The 20838-nt window shown below is 35.7% G+C and overlaps 2 protein-coding genes across 5 annotated transcripts; one reads left to right on the top strand and one right to left on the bottom strand.

The window, feature by feature from the left end:
* The first annotated feature begins 4837 nt into the window (after positions 1–4837).
* On the top strand, positions 4838–11381 carry LOC100852560 (uncharacterized). 3 transcript variants are annotated; one of them, XR_009465471.1, is made up of 5 exons: positions 4838–5094; positions 5340–7458; positions 9693–9851; positions 10028–10555; positions 10683–11381. XR_009465471.1 is itself a non-coding variant. In XM_019219413.2 (2 exons), exon 2 carries the CDS (start codon positions 5776–5778, stop codon positions 7021–7023), a length of 1248 nt encoding a protein of 415 aa, XP_019074958.1. In that variant the 5' UTR covers positions 4838–5094; positions 5340–5775; the 3' UTR covers positions 7024–7520. The 3 variants fall into 3 exon arrangements, 1 of the variants encoding a protein (XP_019074958.1); XR_002029912.2 differs by having other exon boundaries at positions 9696–9851; positions 10028–11381; XM_019219413.2 differs by lacking the exons at positions 9693–9851; positions 10028–10555; positions 10683–11381 and having other exon boundaries at positions 5340–7520.
* A 957-nt stretch (positions 11382–12338) lies between these two features.
* Positions 12339–17680, bottom strand: LOC100245643 (uncharacterized). 2 transcript variants are annotated; one of them, XM_059736159.1, is made up of 6 exons: positions 16932–17680; positions 14366–15598; positions 14201–14251; positions 14019–14117; positions 13555–13719; positions 12339–12704 (listed from the first exon to the last, which is right to left on the bottom strand). In XM_059736159.1, the coding sequence occupies exons 2-6, from the start codon at positions 15572–15574 to the stop codon at positions 12576–12578; spliced, it is 1653 nt and encodes a 550-aa protein (XP_059592142.1). In that variant the 5' UTR covers positions 15575–15598; positions 16932–17680; the 3' UTR covers positions 12339–12575. The 2 variants fall into 2 exon arrangements, with proteins under 2 accessions (XP_059592142.1, XP_059592141.1); XM_059736158.1 differs by having other exon boundaries at positions 17533–17680.
* Positions 17681–20838: the final 3158 nt, after the last annotated feature.

Here is a 20838-nt window from a genome sequence, read left to right as displayed (position 1 = left end):
AGAGCCTCTTGGTTTACCTATTTCAATAAAGTCTATAATTGGGTCAAAGAATGTCTCGGGGATTCACACAATTATAAATTATATAACTAGTAATTATGTCTTTCCATGCTAACATATTTTATTGTCTAGGATTTAAACTTCTTTTTTAGTATAAGTAGTTATGTACTTTCCAAACCATTTATGAATTAAGAATTAACTAGTAAGTCATATTTGTATACAATATAGTAGTATTAATTTATAATTTTATCGTATATATAAAGACATTTAAAAGTGTGTATAAGTGTTATTTTGAACTGAACTAATGCTCTAACTTCCTCACTTATAATAATGAGGTCTAATATTTGTTATACTATCAATTGTTATGTTTTTATATGTTAAATGTTTGAAATTTGATTAGGTCACAGACTAACTAATGAATATATGAAAAACACAGGTACAATGACATCAAATAGCTCGAGATTCAATAATGGGGTTGGTGAGAACAACTACATGAGAATGAAGATTATGAGTTACTATTACAAATGGATGACATCATTGAAAATATCATAGTGAATTAGAAACTTAGGCAAACTATATTTCACAAACAAAATTTATTTAAGTGGGTATAATTTATTCGAATGGGCCTATAGAACAGTCAACAAGAATACTCAATGAGAGGATCTAACTAGAGAAATCATTACATGGAATGGTATACGAGAGCCCAAAAGAAGGAATTCTATTGTAAAGGAGAGTAATAAGCAATCACCAATCAAGCAATTGAATCATTCTTTGTTTGTATTGGTATTGATTTTTATTTTTATTTTTATTTTTAACATTGAAGTAGTGTGTGTGTGTGTATAGAGTCATAATTAGGCTAACAAATGTAATTGTTCCCAATGTTTTTAGAATCAAACAGGTAATTGAATCAGAAAAATTATCGATTTACATTTGAATGATTGGACCAGTAGTTTGTTTGTATTGGTATTGATTTTGCTTGTATTAATATTATAGTAGTGTATGTGTATAGTCATGAATAGGCTAACAAATGTAATTGTTACCAATGTTTTTAGAATCAAACAAATCATTGAACCATAAAAATTATTAGTTCACAATTGAATGACTAGATCAGTAGTTTGTTTGTATTGGTATTGTTCTTGCTTGTGTGAATATTAAAGTAGCACATGTATATATATATATAGTCATGCATAAACTAACAAATGTAATTGTTACTGGTGTTTTTAAAAAGCCGACAAGTCATTAAATCATAAAAATTATTAGTTCATAGTTTAATGATTGGATTAATAGTTGAATCATTAACATCATAAAATATATAATTTATATACTATTTAAATTTAAAATAATTATACAAATAAAAAAATAAAAAACCAATAATTTTAAAAACTAGTTTTGGATTAGGGAAACATCTAAAATTCTAATATATGAAACTTCACAAATAAAAAACTCAAATATAAAATAAGTTGCATAAATTTCATAACTATCGTAAATCTAATAACATTTTTATTGCATGAATAACTAAATATCCATTGATAATGAAGATAAATCAAAAGGCCGAAAATGATGGTTTTGCTTTTTTGGGTATTTTTCAATGGGATGCCATTTTAAATAGATTGTTGCACGCAACATTATTAATTTATTATTTATTATGGCCTTCGGTGTTGTTTGGTGTTGATACAAAAATGTGGGAGAATGCTTTAATATCTAAATCAATGTTGCTTTGTGGGCTTGTGAATCCGTGTTTATGTGGTGGGTTGGTATGTTGATTTTTAAAAAAAATGATTAACTGAAGTCTATTTTCTTATCGATAACAATGAAATGATCGTTGATGCTATTATAATCAATGGGTAACAATAATAAGAACGATGACGACAAAACACAATAATTTTAAGCACTGAGACGGTAAAATAAAAGAGTAAAGCTAACAAAAAGAAACAAGATTGAGAAACAATAGTAAGTGGGCTAAAATGAGGTAATTTCATATTCAAGAATGACAAAATTGCATCGTTTTGAACTTTTTAAAAATTAAAAACTATTATTTGAAGCGTTACCATCTAATTCAAGTGGTTCAATACTACTATAACTCTTACATGATCCAAAGGTTCAAGCCGAATCAAAGCTTCAACTAGCCGACAATCAGAACACGTAAATCCATGGTCCCATTCCAATTTTTGAAATATCGTTGGATGAACTGTGATGTACTAAGTCATACAATTGATGTTAACATCATAGTAGTATCAATTTATTCAATTAAAAAAAAATGGAGGTTTATGTTGTAATAGATGACGAGAATGATTATTTGAGCTGTAAATAATTATTACAAAGCTTATAGTTGATGGGGGCTTTCCGATGATTTTGCATGCGATGATGAATGGAGACAAAGTGACTCAAATTTAGGCCTCCATCACATGTTTTTATTCATCATCACGCCTTCTTCTACGTGGACATCCCACTGGGTTGCTGGATATATAGGCTCCATAGGGCTTCAGTGGCAACTAAATGGGCCAGCTTTGTGGTGGCCTGGTTGGGCCTTTAAAAGGTCTTTAAAATTGGGCCTCTAGAATGGCCACCAAGGATGCATTACTCCCAAAATCAAGCACCAAAACATAATTTCCCTAAAAACATCATTAAAGTAACCTATTTGGAAAAGCACTTGGAAACTATTTTCTTTCATTTACAATATTTTATTTTATTTTACCTTTTTTTGTCCCTTTGAGAATTTGTTTTGAAAACAAACTGTTTTTTCAAAACAAATTTGAACTGTTTTTATTGTTGTGAAAAAACATTATATATAACTCTACAATGTTTAATAAGCTTTAAAAAACATTTTTCAGATTTAAATAATCAAACATAATTTTATTCTAAGAGTTACTTTTTTTTTTTAAGAATTATTTTTAAATTACTGCCAAAGAAGCCATAGGGGTTTTTTTTTTTTTTTACTATTTTTAAAAATAGAAAATATTTTCAATCATATTTGCAAATTTTGATGAACATTAAACTTCTTTGGTATAATTATATAATAAATAAATATTTTTTTGGGGATTTTTTTAAAGAGCTTCCACAATCTTTTAATATTAATGTATGAGGCACTAATGTTGATTTAGTATAAAATGATATTGCTATTTTTAATAAAAATGAATAAAAACAATTTAGTCATGAGTATGATTTCTTATTTTTAAATTTGCTTAAGAAATTTGAGAATAAAAAAAAATTATAAATTTATGAAAAAAATCTAATTACTAAATTTAGTTTAATTATCTAATAAGTAAAGTCTAAAAATATTTTATTTTACAAATTTATGTAGTTCATATTGTATTATCAAATATATATTTCATTTGTAATTTAAAATATTATACAATAAAATCCCAATAAAATAATAATTTTAAGACCAAAATAAATTATTATTTTAATAGATTATTAATTTATCAATAAATGAATAATTTATTAATTTAGAGGTAGTGCATTGCATATGATATGCAAAAAATGAAAATAAAAGTGAGTTCGAGGTTAATTTAGGTGTGAAAACAATTAAATCGAAAAAATAGAAATTGTAAAAATTATTAAATATTATATTATGAATTCTCATTTGTTATTTTTCTTATATACTGTTAGGAAGTGTCCCAAATTCCTAATTAGTATAGATTCCTTTCTTTGTAAAGAATATTATATAGAATATTTATAGGTTGATATATTATTGTAATATTAGACTTCCTTATAGAATAAGAAAGGTTGTTGGAAATATCTCTATAAATATTCTAGGTCATGAGGGGAAAAAGTTATGAGATGGAGATGAGCTTATAGAGACTATACGAGGTGGATAGAGATGTGAGGAAGAACGGGAGGTACCTGGTGGAGCGAGAGGGCTCGTAGTAAGGTATGGATACAAGGAGTGGGGAAACATCGGATGTTTCGGGAACCCAATAGTTGTATCTGGTTCTATCCTCTGTAATATTCTCTATTGTATAGTGGAATTATTCTCTCTCATCTGTGGACGTAGGCATGGTTGGCCGAACCACGTTAAAACCTCATGTACCGTATGTGTGATTGTTTTATCTTTGTGTTCTTGAACTAACATTGTTGGCATCAAAGCTTTCGCTGGCACAACATATACTTCATTAATTATTAATCAATACTTTCATAAATCTTTAAAGACTTCTAAAAAAATTATTATTTCATACATTTAACAAAATTATTAATTTAATATACTGGCTAAAATTGAGATAAAAAAGAAAAAAAAAGTATTAATTAAAGGAGATTATTAATTCTTCATGGAAGCGTCATATGTGATTATTCAATTTTTTTTAAAATTTTATTAAATGTTTTAATTTTCATTAAAACGTTTTTTTTATATTCCTAAAGTGTTTTTGAAAAATACTTTTAAAATTTATTTGAAAGTAATTTTAAAAAATATTTTCAATATTTTTAGTACTCGAAAACAACTTTTTTGATAAAAATTTCAAATAGTTAAAAATATTATAAACTTATCATTAAATCACAACCAAATAGATTCTTAATCGAGTATATATTTGCTTAAAAATTAAAAAATATATTATTTATCTTATCCTAAAATGGTGCAATAAATTTTAATTATGAAAATCAATAAAAAAAAAACAATAATAATTACCCTACATTCTCCGAAATAAATTTTAGTAGATGTCCACCACCAATACATCCTCAAATTTCATGTTTCAATTTTTTTTTCTTTTTTTCTATTTCTAATTTCACCCTTTATGTCACAATACAGGTAATATACAATCTCCAAAAACCATAAAATAATAAAATAAAAAAAAGTAAAAAAAAAATGATAATAAAAATAAACAAGTGAGAAAAAAAAAGAAAAAAAATGAAAAACACAAGGTGAGAGAGAGAGCTTGAGAGAGCGACCGAGAAAGAAGGGAGAGAGAAGGAAGAGAGAGAAAGAGAAAGTAATATCAAATTAGCAGCGATCGAGGGTGCAATCCAATTTTCCCGAGAAAAAGCGCCAGAAATTAGCAAAACCCAGAAAGCGAATGCAGTGAAGCAGAGGATAGAGGCTTTGTAAGCTCGCAAGAACTCCAACTGTAGCTTGGTTTCTCTGCAGTTCTCAAGCTGGTGAACAAGGTCAGAGCTGATTCACAAATACTATGATTCTCCTACACTTGGCGAGCTAATCATTACTCTTCCTGGGTTTTTTGTTTTGGGTTTGATCTTGTAAATTTTGTTCTGCTTTGTTCTTTGATTTCTTAGCAATTCGTGCTTTGCTGGTACTGGGAAAACCTTCTATTGATCTCAGTGTTTTTACTCCGTAATTTTGAACTATACGCTTCTTGAATTCTAAAAAAAATGTGGGATTTTGTATTGTGCAGAGGGGTAATTAACTGTTCTTACAGTTGGTTCTGGAAAAAAAAGCTTGGTTTTTGGAGAAGTTTGGTGAACTTAGGGTTTTGATTTATCAGGAAGTTGAATTTAAATTTGGTGATTTTAAGGGTTTTGGGATCTTGCGAGCTCTGTACGGAGTCTGATCTTTAGGGTTTGCATTGTGTGGTATGTGGGTTGATGAATTTGGGTTCGTTTTGAAGACGAGGATAACAGTGATACGGGTTGGAATTGGGGTTTTGTGGTTTTGAACTGTTCGATTATTGTGTGTTTGATTTGGGAGGTTTTGGGTTTAGGAAGATGGGATTGGGTTCTGCATTGTGTGGTATGTGGGTAGAGGAATTTGGGGTCGTTTGGAAGCAGAGTTAAGTGTTTTCAGTTTGGAATTCAGGTTTCCAGGTTTTGTTTGTGGATTGTGTATGAGAAATGCAACCGCAGCAGAGCTCGCGGATTGATGTGGCAGATTTGAAGGTTCAGATAGTGAAGAAAATTGGGGCTGACAGGGCAAGACGGTATTTTTATTACCTAAATAGGTTGTTGAGCCAGAAACTGTGTAAGAGTGAGTTTGATAAGTTGTGTTCTCGAGTACTTGGGAGAGAGAACGTGTTGCTGCACAATCAGTTTATTCGATCTATCTTAAAGAATGCCTTTCATGCTAAAACCCCACCGCCATTTCATGCTAAAACCCCACCGCCATTTCATGATGCGGGGCCCACAAATTCTGTTGAAGAAGATGGGCATGAACAAAGCAGGGCTGTCATTGCAAATCCAACTCCAAATTCGCCAATTTGGTCGAATGGAGCTGTTCCATCGTGGAAGAGTAGGCCTGTTATCCGTGATCGGAAGCCTCGGGACCGCCCTAGTCCTCTTGGACCAAATGGGAAGGTAGATTATGGGCCTCAATGGGCACCTGTAGAAGATAGTGGTAGTAAAGTTCTTACTGAAAATGGGGAGTTGACTCCTTGTGATTACCAGAGGCCAGTGCAGCCACTTCAAGGAGTTGCTGAGCTACCTGAGAATCAAAGGCAGGTTTCTGCTCAGCGACCCAAGGGGACTCCGAGACATAGCCAAGATCATACAGGATTAGCGGTTGTTGAAGATGGGGAAGAGGTGGAGCAAGCCAGCCACTTGAAATTCTCGAGAAGTCGTCTTATTGCTCCTCTTGGGATACCATTTTGCTCAGCTAGTATAGGTGGGGCCCGGAAAGCTTTGTCAGTGCCAAGCAATGATAATATGGTTAGCTATTTTGACAGTGGTGGGTTGTTCGATACAGAGATCCTGAGGAAACGGATGGAGCAGATTGCTGGAGGACAGGGCCTTGGGGGTGTTTCAATGGAATGTGCTAATATGCTAAATAATATGTTGGATGTGTATTTGAAACGGTTAATCAAGTCGTGTGTTGAGTTGGTGGGAGCAAGGTCCAAAAATGAACCAAAAAAGCATCACCCTGTGAAGCAGTCAATTCAAAGTAAGATTGTCAACGGCATGTGGCCTAGTAACCACTTACATATGCAAAGTAGCAGTGGGCCCATCGAAGTTATTCAGGAACAGAGACCCCTTTGCTCAATATCTTTGCTTGATTTCAAGGTTGCAATGGAGCTAAATCCACAGCAACTTGGAGAAGACTGGCCATTGCTTCTGGAGAAAATTTGCATGCAGACGTTCGAGGAATAAAAAACCATACAAACAGCTATTTTGTAAGCTATGGTCAAATCAGTTAATTATGCACTGAAGGATGTGATAACCATGTTTGGACTCTGTTGATGCAGCCATTTCGCTTCTCAAGGCCATGTTGAGCCAGATGACTCCTATTTGGATAATGCTTAGACCCTTGCAAGATGAGATGAGGGCTTGAGCATGAATGATATGTGATCACATGCTGCATTCCTTGCACATCCATCAGAAATTCTTTTATAGCAGCCAATCAAAGGGTACTTCAAACAGAATGCTCATTTTTGGTTGCTCTCTGTTGTATGACTAGCATTCATGTTGGCTGTCTTCCGCAGTCACTGAAGAACTTGAGCTTTTTCGTGTAATTTACAGCCACTGGAGGGGAAATCTAAGAAAATTTTGCAGGGACACTGTTGTGTAAGAGCTGCAGTTTGCTCTGTATGTATTTTCAAATCTGAGAATTTATTGAATCGCAATATTAATAACACATTAACATCCAATGAATTGTCATATGATGGTTTTAATTTGAATACCCCAACTAAATGACAACTGAAATATATATGCTGAAGTAATATATCTTACTCATGTTTACATGGCAATTTAGCATATATTTATGTGCATCACTCTAAGAATCTCATGCCTCATAATTTTTCTGGAATTTCTCAATTTAGAATATGTTGTGAATTGCTATCTGTGACTATTGATTTTGCAATTTTTTTTTTTTTATGTTTTTAAATTTTCTTGTTTCAGAAACTGCTAGTCTTTGGTATTTGGATGCAGTAAATCCAGTAATTGTTAATTTCTTTTCAAAATTAAAAGGGGGATTTGTTGTTCCAAATATCTAGGAGGCTAGAACTGATTTTGATGCAAGAGTTTGAAATTGGAAAAACCATAGACATCCCGGTGGCAAAGCTCAACAAATTGAACCCAAGGGGATTTGGTAATCATATTGTCTCGAACAATTGATGTGCTTGTTTACATCACCTTTTGTACATCAATTATGGGATCCTATGTTCATCAAAGCCATTTATATAGATCTAAACATATGTAGAAGCCTAGTCCTAAACTTTCTGTGAAATACTATAACTTTATTATATAGTACTACGAAATTAACTTCATAGATTGCATGAAGAGAATAACCAGCATTCTTTCTTTTCTCACAACTCAGGTTCGGAATTGTGTCAATGGGTGTAGATTTGAACATGGATCTACTATTTTAAATAAGCCCCATAAAAATTCATGGGGCCACCTCTAGTTGTAGATATCTTTCTCTCTCTCTCTCTCTCTCACACACACACACACAAGGAACCTTTGTTACTAATCAATACTCTCTGAGAAAAGTAAAAGATTTATGTCTTGATTTTATTTACTTGTTATTTGAATGTGTTCTTTGCCTTTTTCTATTATTCCTGGTTAGTGTAAAAATCTCCATGGATGGATATCAGTAGATAGCTTTCTTCAAGGAACTATTTTGTATGATTCAGTGCTCATGTATATGTGCTTATTGAATAACAGGCTTTTTTGGAGTAGAAGCTGTAAAATGATTTGTTGGAAGCTTTATGGAGAAACCAAGCTTACTTCTTCATTTCATTTAATCATTGTTTGGCTGTTGAAGATGTTTCCATTGCATTTTCATCCTTTTATGCGAAGGATCTATGTTAAATTCTATGATCAATTATTTATTTGTTCTTTTACTTGTAAGTAATAACAACGGGATCATGTGCTGATGCTTGATGCTAGTTCCTTACAAAATGCTTCTCATTTCAGCAATTGCTAGGCAATTATTGTTTCCTTTTCAATAGTCTAAAGTGGGATTCATCTTTTTAAATAGTAAGGAACCTATGGCTTATTTAAAAACCAGATTTTTATGTTTGGGCAATATCAGACATCCAGCTGGCATAACTTGGCATGTAGAAGCCATGAATGCATTTTGGATTCAACAATTATTCATCATCACAGATAATTTGGAATTGAGGAACTGATTAGGAAATTATTACAATAAGTGGAGAAAAACCAGGAATAAATTTGAATGGGTGAAAACAATTAATATTTATTGAAAACTGCATATGATGCCTTTTGTGCGATTATATGAAATCTTCTGAGACTAGTGTATTCGTTGAAGATAACCAAATCTTTTTATGAAAAAAAGAAAACATGAATGCTGATATACAGTGCAGTATATTATCAAGTAAGACTCTTAATAAAATAAGGCGAACATTACTGACATTTTTATGAATTCAGAGAACTTTGTCTCATTAATCCTTAATATACTGTGATCGAAAAGTGTATCATGTATCCCTCACTCTTATGTTACCGGCTCCATTTCCTTTTCAGCCTCACTTTTTCTTTTGTTTTATTTTTTAATTTTTTTTTGTGTAAAATTTCCAGAATTCATTACAAAATGTCATTGAATCTCCCCCTCTGAGTGTGCATATGTTTTATAGTATTTTTCAATATACCTCTTGGGAGTTCGAGATGGCATAACATTCTAGTTCAAATCTGGATGGCATGTTCAATTCATTTGTTCATTAATTGTTGTTTGGGCTGTCTGAATCCCTCCATTGCATTAATATCCTTTTATTTCTGTGCCTCTGTTGTTTTCATGATGTTTTGTGCTCACACTTGATGCCTATTGCTTGCTGAATGGATAAATTTAAAAGTACAAGTTCCAGCAGGTAACCATGATATGTAGAGCCATCCATTTAGCACCTTTGTTTCTGAGAATGTGAAACAGAAAGAAGACGACTAGAGTGGTTGGTATTTGAAATAAGTTGACCTTTCAAACGGTGCCATAGGTGTATCTTCATCGTCAACCTTGAACTCTCTATTTGGTAAGAGACCTTAATCTTTTACAGTTGATGACAAAGTGAATTCAGTTTTTATGAAATTTGTCTTCGTTAGTCCTTAGAGCATTCTATTTGCAAGTGGCACTTGTGGGTGACAACAGTTAGAAATTGTCTTTATGATTGTTTGCTGATGTGGATGTTTTGGCTGTCTGTGTGAAAAGGTAAAGGCTGGCGTTGGATTTGTGATCTGCGGCCCAGAGATCGACCTAGCCTTCTTGGGGATCAAATAGGAAGGCAGATTATGCTGTAATCAACCATCTATCAATAGCCACAAAAAATAGTGATGATTTGTAATTGTGGAAAAAGGCTGATCTGACTACCCAATTTCCAAGGTCATTGGAGCATCCTAGAGGATTCACTGAGCAACCTAGGGATGATAGTGAATTTGCTCTATGGAAAGCTGAAATAAAGCGATCAATGGATGTACTAATTTCTTTACATCAAAAATATCAGATCGAGGTGGCAATTGTTGAAGATGGGAAGAGTTTGAGCGGTTCAGCCACTGAAATTTCACCAGAAGTCCTCCCTTGGGTGTTTCATTTTGCTCAAGCCAATGCAGTTGCCGAACTTCTCTTGTAACAAGCAGTGAACATTTGTATAAATTGCTGGATTATCTAACATGCAGACATGCAAGAAACATATGAAGTAGACTGCAGCAGTTCACGTCCTCACTGCCCTAGAACTCAATGGTTAGACCGACTTGTTCAACACTATACTTTGATTCTTCCCTTATGAAAGGATGGTTTCTATCTAATTTGCTAATATGTTGAATCAGATATTGGATGTGCACTTGGATCGACTGATCAAATTTTGCAGGGTCAGTGGGATCAAGATGTTCAGAAAATCAGTCACAAGCTTATGAATGGCACGTGGCATCTAAACACTCCTATATGCAAAGTGGTAGTGGGATCAACAAGTTATGCAGGGGTGACGAATCGATTGCTAACTATATTTGTTTGATCTTAGAGTTGGAAGTGCAACCTATGCTGCTGGAACTTGGGGGCAAGCTGACCAGTGCCGGTACGGAAGAAAATTTACATCAATGCATTCATGGAATGAAACATCCACATGGATTTTGGTTTTCTCCAAGCTATAATTGACTCAGTCTGTTCTGGTTTTGAAGGCTTGGAAATTGTTGGTGGGCATCATTTTACAGCCAGTTTCCTACTTGTGGCAATGGTGTTCCAGATGACTCTGATTAGGATAAAACTCTGACCCTGCAAAGATAAAATGTGTGTTTGACCATGAAAAAGCTGCATTCTGCTGTTACAGAAACTGTACCCTGGCAAGCGATTGATGGCGCTCACACACGCCTCTGAATCAACCTTCTCATAATTCTATGTTAAGTGTTGGCCCTCTTCTGCCAGCACAACAAATCTTGAGCTTTTTGTACAGTTTATGATGAGGGGTAAGTTTGATGTGTAAGAACCACAATGTTATTCCATTTTCTAAGTCTGAAACATTATCGAGTCCTTGTATACTTAATAGGCTATAACATCCATTGAATTATCTTGAGGGTTTGAAGTCAAAAAGTTCTAACTAAATGACACGCAAAAATCCGTCTGCTGAAGTAATGTTTCCATAATGGGGATTTACCATTTATTGCACTGCAGCTATAATGGCCTTTCAATATTTGTATGCTGGCTAGCTCAGTGTAGCTATTCGCCAGTGGCAAAATTATCATTTCTGTATTAATGGTTCTTTGCTACTTGGATGCAATAAAGATGAATCCTCCTTCAAAACTCAAAAGGGGTTTTATTTTTCTCAATTTAGGTGAGGGAAGCATTGTTTTAAGGTTGATTGAATTGAATTCTGCGTTATATTTGAATGGGAAAATTTGGGGTCCTAGATGAAAGAATGGGAGCAGATAACAACATGCAATTATCACAGTGGGGCTCTGTTTATCAGTTTATTGTGTCAAATTTTCTTCCCAATTTTAACCAAGGAAATTCCCTATCTCTTCATTTTCTGAGCCCAACAGCGAAGAATCAAGACTGCCATACTCCATTGCAATACAAAGAATAACAGTGATAAAGGTCATTAGAAGTTGTCAACCAGAGCATCACTGCAAAAAATGAACCAACTATCCAATTGGTACTCAATGTAATGCTTCTCTAATGATTTGGTAATGCATGGTACATGTTTTCACAATCGAAATGAGTATCTAAAATCATAAAAATAGAATATAAAAACATATACCAGGAAGAGCTTCATAAACAATCGAATGAGAAGGCCCACCAGCTAAAAACAACCACAAGGTAAAAGAGCTCAGGGAGCAGGGACCATACCGTCTGCCCCAATAGGTTGGAGGTTATCAGCCAGGGTGGGCCAATTTGGCTACCAAACATGCTTCTCTTTGGGGCCTACTTGACCACCATCTAGTATAGCCCACAAACAAAATAACCCAACCAGAAGAAATCGATAGACTAGACCTTAAAGCAAGAGGTAGAAAGAAAATTCCACAAGAACATGTCCAAAAGAACAGCACCATTCTGTGAGTACTTTTCATTTCAAAGTTCATAGAAGGTAAATGAGAAGCTCCCAGCTGTTCAGCCAAGAGCCTTGGATTTATTAGTTGGTTGAAAGAAAGGGGATTTGGTATGTACATAAAGAAGTGAAAATAAAAAATGTTGGGAGTAGGAGGATCCACATAATATTTGTACAAATCTCCCCCATCCAATCTGGTTTCCTGAATTATGAGGAAGATGATTAAAGTGCAGCTGAAGCCTTGCAGACAGGGCACCAATTCTTCAGCCGTAGCCACTGGTGTATACAGGCCACATGATACCCATGCTCGCATTGCAATTTCCCCACTTCATCCCCAACCATGTACTCTTCCTGCAAACAGGGAAATACACAGGATTTTAGATGATATATACCTTGCAACTGGAGTGAGAAAAATCTGAAGAACAGATTAAATCAGCTTTGTTTGTTTTGATCCAAACTGAGAAAATTTCCAATCTCAACTTAGTTTGGTTATAAATGTGCACTGTATTATTCAAACCAAGGCGGTCCACACCTTAGTGATCATCACCAGGTTTTTCTAGAATTAAATTATAAATAAACATTGGGCCCTATTGTATTCCTTAAATCAAGATGGTATCTTGATGTGGATAAATGCAATTTCCAAGCCCTTTCAATTGCTTTCTATCCCTTTCCAGCCCTTTTTGGAGGTTCTTAAATGTTCCGTAAAAAACTTGTTTCATCTTAAATAATGCATGCTGACTGTTATAAAAACCTTCTAAAGTTTCATTTTTCCAGGTTTAAACCAATGTCAACATTTCTTTGTAATAACTACCTCTATGCCCAACACAACCTCCTCCCAACCCAACCAACCAAACTCCTTATTATTCCCATCAGTGTCCATATTTAAGACCTTTTACTTACCTAACCCAAACTTCCCTATCATTTTTCAACCCAAAAAAGAAAAATATAGTTGGTTCAAATTTATTCTTACTATAACTAGATCCAACCTAATCCAAACAAAGCTCAAATAAGAAATTCAACTAGGTCTGGCTAGTTTAAATAGCTATAGATGAAGATTGGGCTGGTATTAGTGCTGAGTGGCTTTGTTTGGGTCTGACTTCAGTCAAACCTAAAAGCCTGATTGCACTTGCAATGATAATAAAAGGCAATAACAACCGAGTACCAATAGTAAAAAATCCTTGAGTGATTGCAGTAGATGAACCTGACAAATACTGCATTTGACATCATCACCATCCCCAGCACAATCCATGGTCCCTGGTTCTGTAGGCAGTGTGTGATAGATGCTTCTCTCAAGGCATTTTGACAATGCTTCTTCTGTAAGTGCTGTGCTCACAGTACCCATCTTCTCCTCTAGAGCCAATAATTCCTGTAAAAATATAACAGTAGAAAGTTGTAAGGATGAAGATTAGAATGTTTACCTTAGAAGATAAGTTGCTTTTTCAACCAATCAACTGACATTCATTGTTTATAAACTATACAATTTTTATTTGTAAAGAAATGTCAACTATGATCATAATAAATTATTTGAAGAAACTTGAGAGACACATCACTCCAAAAGAACATGCCAGCCAAGAAGAAAAGTCCAAAATAAGGAACTAAAAGAAAACATTTTGAAAGTATTATATGCAAACCATGTTGCAACCGTATCACAACAGAACAACAAACCTCATATGACATGTTATCTATATCTAGTCTCATCTCTCTGTGCTGATCATGGAAGCTTAAGCCACCAAGGAACAAATTTGTCTCCAGAACAAGTAATTGCTGCAGGACAATAAAGAATAGTTAAGCAAACTTCCAAATGGGAGAAATTAAAAATCCAGAAACCAGAATAAAAAGTTAACTACCTCATATGTTAGTTCTTCATCTTGCTCAATCCTCTCTAGAGCCAATAATACCTGTGCAAATGTCATAAAAAAAATTTCTACCTTTGTAAAACAATTTCCCCGCTAGACCTTCAGTATGATAGTACAAAAGGAACTGCAAATTACAACATTACATCAACAAAATACCTCTGCAATCCCATCCATGTTATAGCGTCGCAGGCTATCCCGATTCATTGAAGAGCGTGAGATACCAACTTCTGTGGGACTTATGGGCATAATACTATGTAAATTCTCACTGCTACTATCTGATTGACTGTAAGAATTCAGGAAGCTTGAGGGAGATCCTATGGAGAACTGATGTGACAAGCTGGGATCATTTGCCCCAATAGATATTTCAGGTTGGGGCATTTGTGGGATTGTAATGGAGGGCTCAGTCGGCAATAAATTGTTTCGAATTCCTTGATTAGAGGATGATGGCCTACTAGTATTACCATTGATTGACCTCCGAGTCCTAACGGATGCAACACCGTTATCCCTGCTAGGAGTCCAATTTCTGGATCGTCTGGAATCAGAAATGGAGACACCATAACTAGAAATAGAATTCCGTCCATATTCTGATGATGGCCCACCACTCTTCTTGCCTCTAGCAGAGGAACTACTTTCTATTTCAGAAAGTCTCTTTTTTCCAATGTCCTTCTTTCTAGTAAGGTTTGATTCAGATGATGAACATGATGGCATTGCATCAGAAATTGAATTGCATCTTAGATTTCTCAAACCATACCTGCTTGCGTTTGCACCATGTCTTGCTACTTGACCAGCAGTTTTAGATGCCAATGCAACAGAGGAACCCATCAGAGTAGCTTGGTTAGTAAAGCCAGATTTTTGATGAAAATTCCTTCGAGGTCTTGTATTTGAAGCAATACTAGAGCTACCCACTTCCATAGGTGTGATTTCGGAAGACTCAGTATCGTCTGCTTTGGGGTGATGCCCTCTCTGAATCTTTCCAGGTGGGGGAATGAGCTCTAAGACTTCTGACTCATCTGGAACACTACTAGTTTCAGATGAATCTGTTTCTAGATGAGCAGATAGCTTTTTCCGAGGTGTCTGAAGGGATTTTCTCACTGAAGGGCCAGTACTAGAGGAACTTCCAATTATTTCTTTTCCACTTGAAGAAGTAAAGGATGAAGGTCTTGAAGATTTGGGCTTCTCCAAACTGCCAAGTTGGGTACCTTTCATGGAGTTCAATCTGCCTCTGCATCCAAGTCGGTTGCAGAATTGCGCATTCCGATCTCTGTTGTTGGCTGTATCTCTCAAAATAACACCTGGTCTAAGACCTGATCCCTTTCTAGAGACAACAAGCTCATTAATGGCTCTTTTACCAGAATATTCATCCATGTATCGTGATTTAGCTATTTCAACCTGCAAAGTTAGTAGATTATTAAAAAACCCTTTTCCTAAGTTAAGGCATCAGTAACTTATTACTTCAGCAAGTAAAATAACATTCTATAGCCTTCCCACTGCTACAGTCGGAAGAAGATGTGAATAATTTTGGACTTTGAAATCCACACACCAGATACCCAGATTAGAGACACTGGGATGTGGTTCTAGTGGTGTATTTTTTGAACTATATACAAATTGAAAAGTGAAGATCTCATCCTGTGTTATTCTTGATTGAACTCTAGTCCCAAATGAAACAACAACACCATAACCTAGGGACTAATCTGGCTCATTTGAAAATAGAAATGAAGATGCCATGATGGCAAACATTCACTGTGAGAAACGAACTTCTTGATTGCATAAGTTTGAAGCATTCTTCTGGCCCAAAAGAAACTTCTTTTTAAACAAGTTGTACCAACGATGCAATAACCATAATTTTTATGGCTTTTCTATAGACTTCAAGTTTGGTCGCAAACATTACAATTATTTTCATCCTCCAGCAAGCATGAAGAACTCTATTACACAAAACTCACTGCAAAACCACAACGGAAGGCCAAAGACTCGGAACAAATATAGAACCCTGTAGTTCTCCATCAATTGAATAACATGATCAAAGCATCTCAAAGACAGAAAATACTACCACTGGATATACACAACCAAAACAACACAAGGATTATTACCAGGGCAAGGTTTTTCCTACAAATTATTTGAAAGGATCTAGCCTTCAAGCTATGAGTTCAATAGAGACCTTTTACCAATTTTCCTAAAGCTCATATATGCAGATAAACAGTTTCAATTCTACTGTGTTTTTCCATGAATTACAATGAAAAAGTACATAAAAAGTAAACATAAAACCCAGTACAGAGCTGAATAACAGAACAACACCTAAACAAACATCACCAAACAGAGCAAAAACCAGATAACAGAAAAAACTCTTTTTCTAACAATAAATACCCTCTCAAAAGCAAACTAAATAAACAAACCAAAGAACATTAAGCTTTTTCATGATTAAAGTTGATGCTCCTTTAATGAAAAAAAAAGCCTTCCTTATCAAAGAGCATGATTAAAAGAACATACCAAAAAACACAAAGCCATCAGACCAAGTTGAGAATCACAAAGTTCAAACAGGGGGTATCAAAGATCCTTTGAAAGAGAAAGAACCACAGAGAATAAGTAAAAACCTTTGTGATAAAAAAATCAATAATCCACAACGGAAGCTCAAATTTTTGTTCTGTCTCATATCATATTCATGGCAGTCATCAATCCATAAAAAGAAACAAAAACCAAGGAGAAAGATATGGGCAAATACTTATACTTTTATCCAAAAAAAGGCGGGTTAATTTCCCTTTTTTCAGGAGAAAGTTTCACTGAATTATTCTCCACACAATCTTCCGTATTTTCTCTGTACAAAGAAAACGCTTCCCCCGTGAATTCAGCCCTCAGAAGCCTAAATACAATCCCCCGAGTCCAAAGAAGAAAACCCATCGAAATTTTCCATGAACCCAATCACAAAATCCCCCTCCCACCGAAAAAACAACAGCATAAAAAAAAAAATGTCTTGCCCACGAATCAAAACCTCAAAAAGCTCTATATCCACAAAGAAAATCAAAGAAAACCAATTCTCTGTGCAACCAAACACAACCCACCATCCCAAATATCCGATTTAAATCATGAAAACCCATGAAAATTCAACTGATCGAAGAAAAAGTATTTTTCATTTTTTCAATACCCAATCAACACAGCACAACACCACCGAAAATACCCAATAACCAAAAACTCATTAAAGTTATTCAAAAAAATACATCACTAAAAACCCAGAAATTCAGAAGTAGTGGTTTTAAAATGATGGAAAAGCCCAGCAAACGGATAGTTATTGATTCAAAAGTGAATGAAAAACGATCGAATTTTGGTTGTACCTTTCCTCCTCCTTCGTCTTGTGAGGAGAGAGAAATACAACTTCTAGAGGGAGAAGAAAACGTGTGTGTAAGATCCGAGTCGAATACGAGTCCAATCTAAAGAGAAAGGGAGAGAGAGCGCGAAGAGCAGAGGTCTTTGCCGTCCAGCCAATGGATTTTTGTAAGATCCAAGCCGTCAGATTTATTATTTCGGAAATGGTCAAATATCGACGGCTTTCGTTGACCACTATGTCACCGTCAAGTGTTTGTATCACATTCGTATATGCCCACCCCACCAACGGAGAGCCGCCCAACCTCTAATTTACCCTTTTTCTTTTTCTTAAAAAAACATTAAAACATATGCTTCTAATCCTACTCGCACTTGAAGTGTTTGTGCCCACGCTCTGATAAGTTTGGATGATTCTATTTCTCCCAATTGTTTTTGAGAGATTTTCAACAAATTTACAGCATTTATATGAAAAATGGACTGGTCAATTTATTATTTTTGTTAGTATTAAAATAGTATAAAAATGCAATGGGGCTGTGCCCACCACGCGCCCTCAAGGTGTGTGAGATAAATACTACTTTTCACTTTATTATTATTAATATTATTTTCATATTTGCCTCTAAATTTTAAATTTTTATTCCTCCGGAAGTCATGAGACGCATAGGTTACTGTTACAAACTTAAATGAAATGCGACATAAGAAGAAGAAGAGAGGCGGATGGAGAGAGAATAGGCAATCTTATTGATGACAATATGGAAGAGAGCAGAGCAGAGAGGAGGTGAGCAATTCACACAATTTCCACACAACCCTGACCCTTCATCCCTCTCACACTCATATACTATCTCTATAACAAATTGCAACAACTTCTCTAACAAACTCCCGAGAATATCGCTAAGCCGCTTCTCATCAATCGCACCGCATCACTAACATGGTTCTCCTCACGGTGTCGTTTACCAGCTGTTCGCATCAATACTCCCTTCTAAGAAACTTCCTTGTCCTCAAGGAAGAAAGCAGGAAACCTCCTCTTCAGATCATCTGCAAATTCCCAAGACGCATCAGCTGGTGATTTATCAACCCAATGTATCAGTAATTGAACAGCTGGGACATTGTGTCTTTTGACTAAACGACGGTCCAGAATAGCTTGTGGGAGCAAGGTGGTGCTGGTATTAGAGATAGGTAAAGATGAGCAAGCTTGAATTGATGCATGAGCTGGCTTGAGAAGGGACACGTGGAATACGTTGTGTATTTGAGCATCAGGAGGCAACTGAAGCTGATAAGCCACTGTTCCAATTCTGTCTATCACCTTAAACGGGCCATAATAGCGGGGTTGGAGTTTGGGACCTCCTGAATGCATACTGACTTGCTTATAAGCCTGGAGTTTTAGTAACACCATATCTCCAATGTTGAATTCTCTGTCAAACCTGTTCTTATCGGCTTGAATTTTCATCCTCTGCTGTGCCTTGGAGAGATGGTGTTTAAGCAGTTGCAGCCAACTCTCTCTTTCATTTAACACTCTATCAACAGCTTCAACATTTGAGTCCTTTGGAAAATAGGGAATTTGTAGCGGAGGGGCATAACCATACAAAGCTTCAAACGGTGACATCTTTAAAGAGGAATGGTATGAAGTATTATACCAAAACTCTGCTAATGAGATCCAGTTTGCCCATTGGCTTGGGTTATCGCCTGCCATGCACCGAAGATAGGTTTCAATACACCTATTCACCACTTCTGTTTGACCGTCCGTTTGAGGGTGGTACGCAGTAGATAGCTGCAATGAGACGCCCTGTAATTTGAAAAATTCCTGCCAAAAAACACTGGTGAAAATAGGGTCTCTGTCACATGTGATGGAGTGAGGAAGACCATGAAGTTTATATACACTGTCAAGGAACACTTGGGCAACCATCTTGGCTGTATATGGGTGTGGTAGCAGCATAAAGTGACCATACTTGGTAAGCCTGTCCACAACAACAAAAATTGCCGTTTTACCATTAGATTTGGGGAGGCCTTCGATGAAGTCCATTGTGATGTCTGTGAAGACTCCCTCTGGAACAGGCAATGGTTGCAGTAAGCCAGAATAAGGTTTATTTTCTGGTTTGAAGCGCTGACATACAGAGCAATTTCTCACATATTCTCGGACAAACTTCCTCAAGCCCTTCCAATAAACTACTGCAGATATTCGCTTTGTAGTCACATACACGCCAGAATGGCCTCCAGTTGGCGAATCATGAAAGCTGTTTAAGATCTCTCGTCGCAGTTGTTCATTGACTCCAACTACCAATTTCCCCTTTCTCCGAAGTTCCTCTCCTCGCCAAGAATATTTAGGATAAGCAGAGGGGTCTGCTTCCTTAGCCTTAATGATCTTCTGTAATTCAAGATCTACACCCCAAGATTCTTTGATCAAGTCATACAACTGAGTGTTTAAAATTGTTGTAGATAGAACAAACAACTCTGCTGGTTGGATTCTAGACAAAGCATCCGCAGCAACATTCTCTTTTCCTTGCTTATAGCGAATTTCGTAATCGTATTGCATAAGCTTGGCAACCCAAGCTTGCTGAGTAGGTGTAGTTACTCGCTGTTCAAGAAGATATTTCAGACTCTGGTGGTCTGTTTTGATTACAAAATGGCGATCTACCAGATATGACTCCCACTTTTTGATGGCCATAAGAATAGCCAACATCTCTTTTTCATAAGTGGATAAGGTTTGAAACCTGTCAGATAAGGCCTTGCTGATGTATGCAATGGGATGTCCTTCTTGCATTAGGACTGCTCCAATACCCTGACCAGAAGCATCTGTTTCTATTATGAACTCCTTTGAAAAATTTGGCAGGGCAAGCACTGGTGCGGTTATCATCGCCTGTTTCAAAGCCATGAAAGCTTGATTACTTCCCTCTGTCCACTGAAAAGCGTCCTTTTTAAGCAGATCTGTCAGTGGCTTTGCAATTTTTCCATAATCCTTTACAAACCGCCTATAGTACCCCGTGAGGCCTAGAAAGCCACGAAGTTGCTTAAGTGTAATGGGAGTAGGCCAATCTCTAACAGCAGCAACTTTTTGAGGATCAGTATAAACTCCCCCGCTGGAAATCACATGGCCCAGATACTCAATACTAGAGTGGCCAAAGAAACATTTGGTGCTCTTGGCATAAAGCAAATTCTCCCGTAAGACCTGCAAGGCAATACTCAAATGATGTATGTGGTCAGAGAAGCTTCTGCTGTATATTAAAATGTCATCAAAAAACACTAGGATGAACTTCCGAAGATAGGGTTGGAAGATATTGTTCATAAGGCTCTGGAAGGTGGATGGAGCATTCGTGAGGCCAAAA

This window comes from Vitis vinifera, chromosome 4 (assembly GCF_030704535.1).
Source record: "Vitis vinifera cultivar Pinot Noir 40024 chromosome 4, ASM3070453v1".
Lineage (NCBI taxonomy): Eukaryota > Viridiplantae > Streptophyta > Magnoliopsida > Vitales > Vitaceae > Vitis > Vitis vinifera.
This window is presented reverse-complemented; position numbering and strand designations above follow the sequence as displayed.

What these genes read in the sequence shown, in the direction of transcription:
- LOC100852560 (XM_019219413.2), top strand. Translation starts at nt 5,776, where the DNA reads ATGCAACCGCAGCAGAGCTCGCGGATTGATGTGGCAGATTTGAAGGTT.
- LOC100245643 (XM_059736159.1), bottom strand. Translation starts at nt 15,574, where the DNA reads ATGGATGAATATTCTGGTAAAAGAGCCATTAATGAGCTTGTTGTCTCT. An exon ending in ACATGGATGGGATTGCAGAG is followed by an intron (nt 14,252 to 14,365) that starts GTATTTTGTTGA and finishes ACATTTGCACAG; the next exon opens with GTATTATTGGCTCTAGAGAG. An exon ending in TCAAATGCAGTATTTGTCAG is followed by an intron (nt 12,705 to 13,554) that starts GTTCATCTACTG and finishes CCCTGTTTGCAG; the next exon opens with GAAGAGTACATGGTTGGGGA.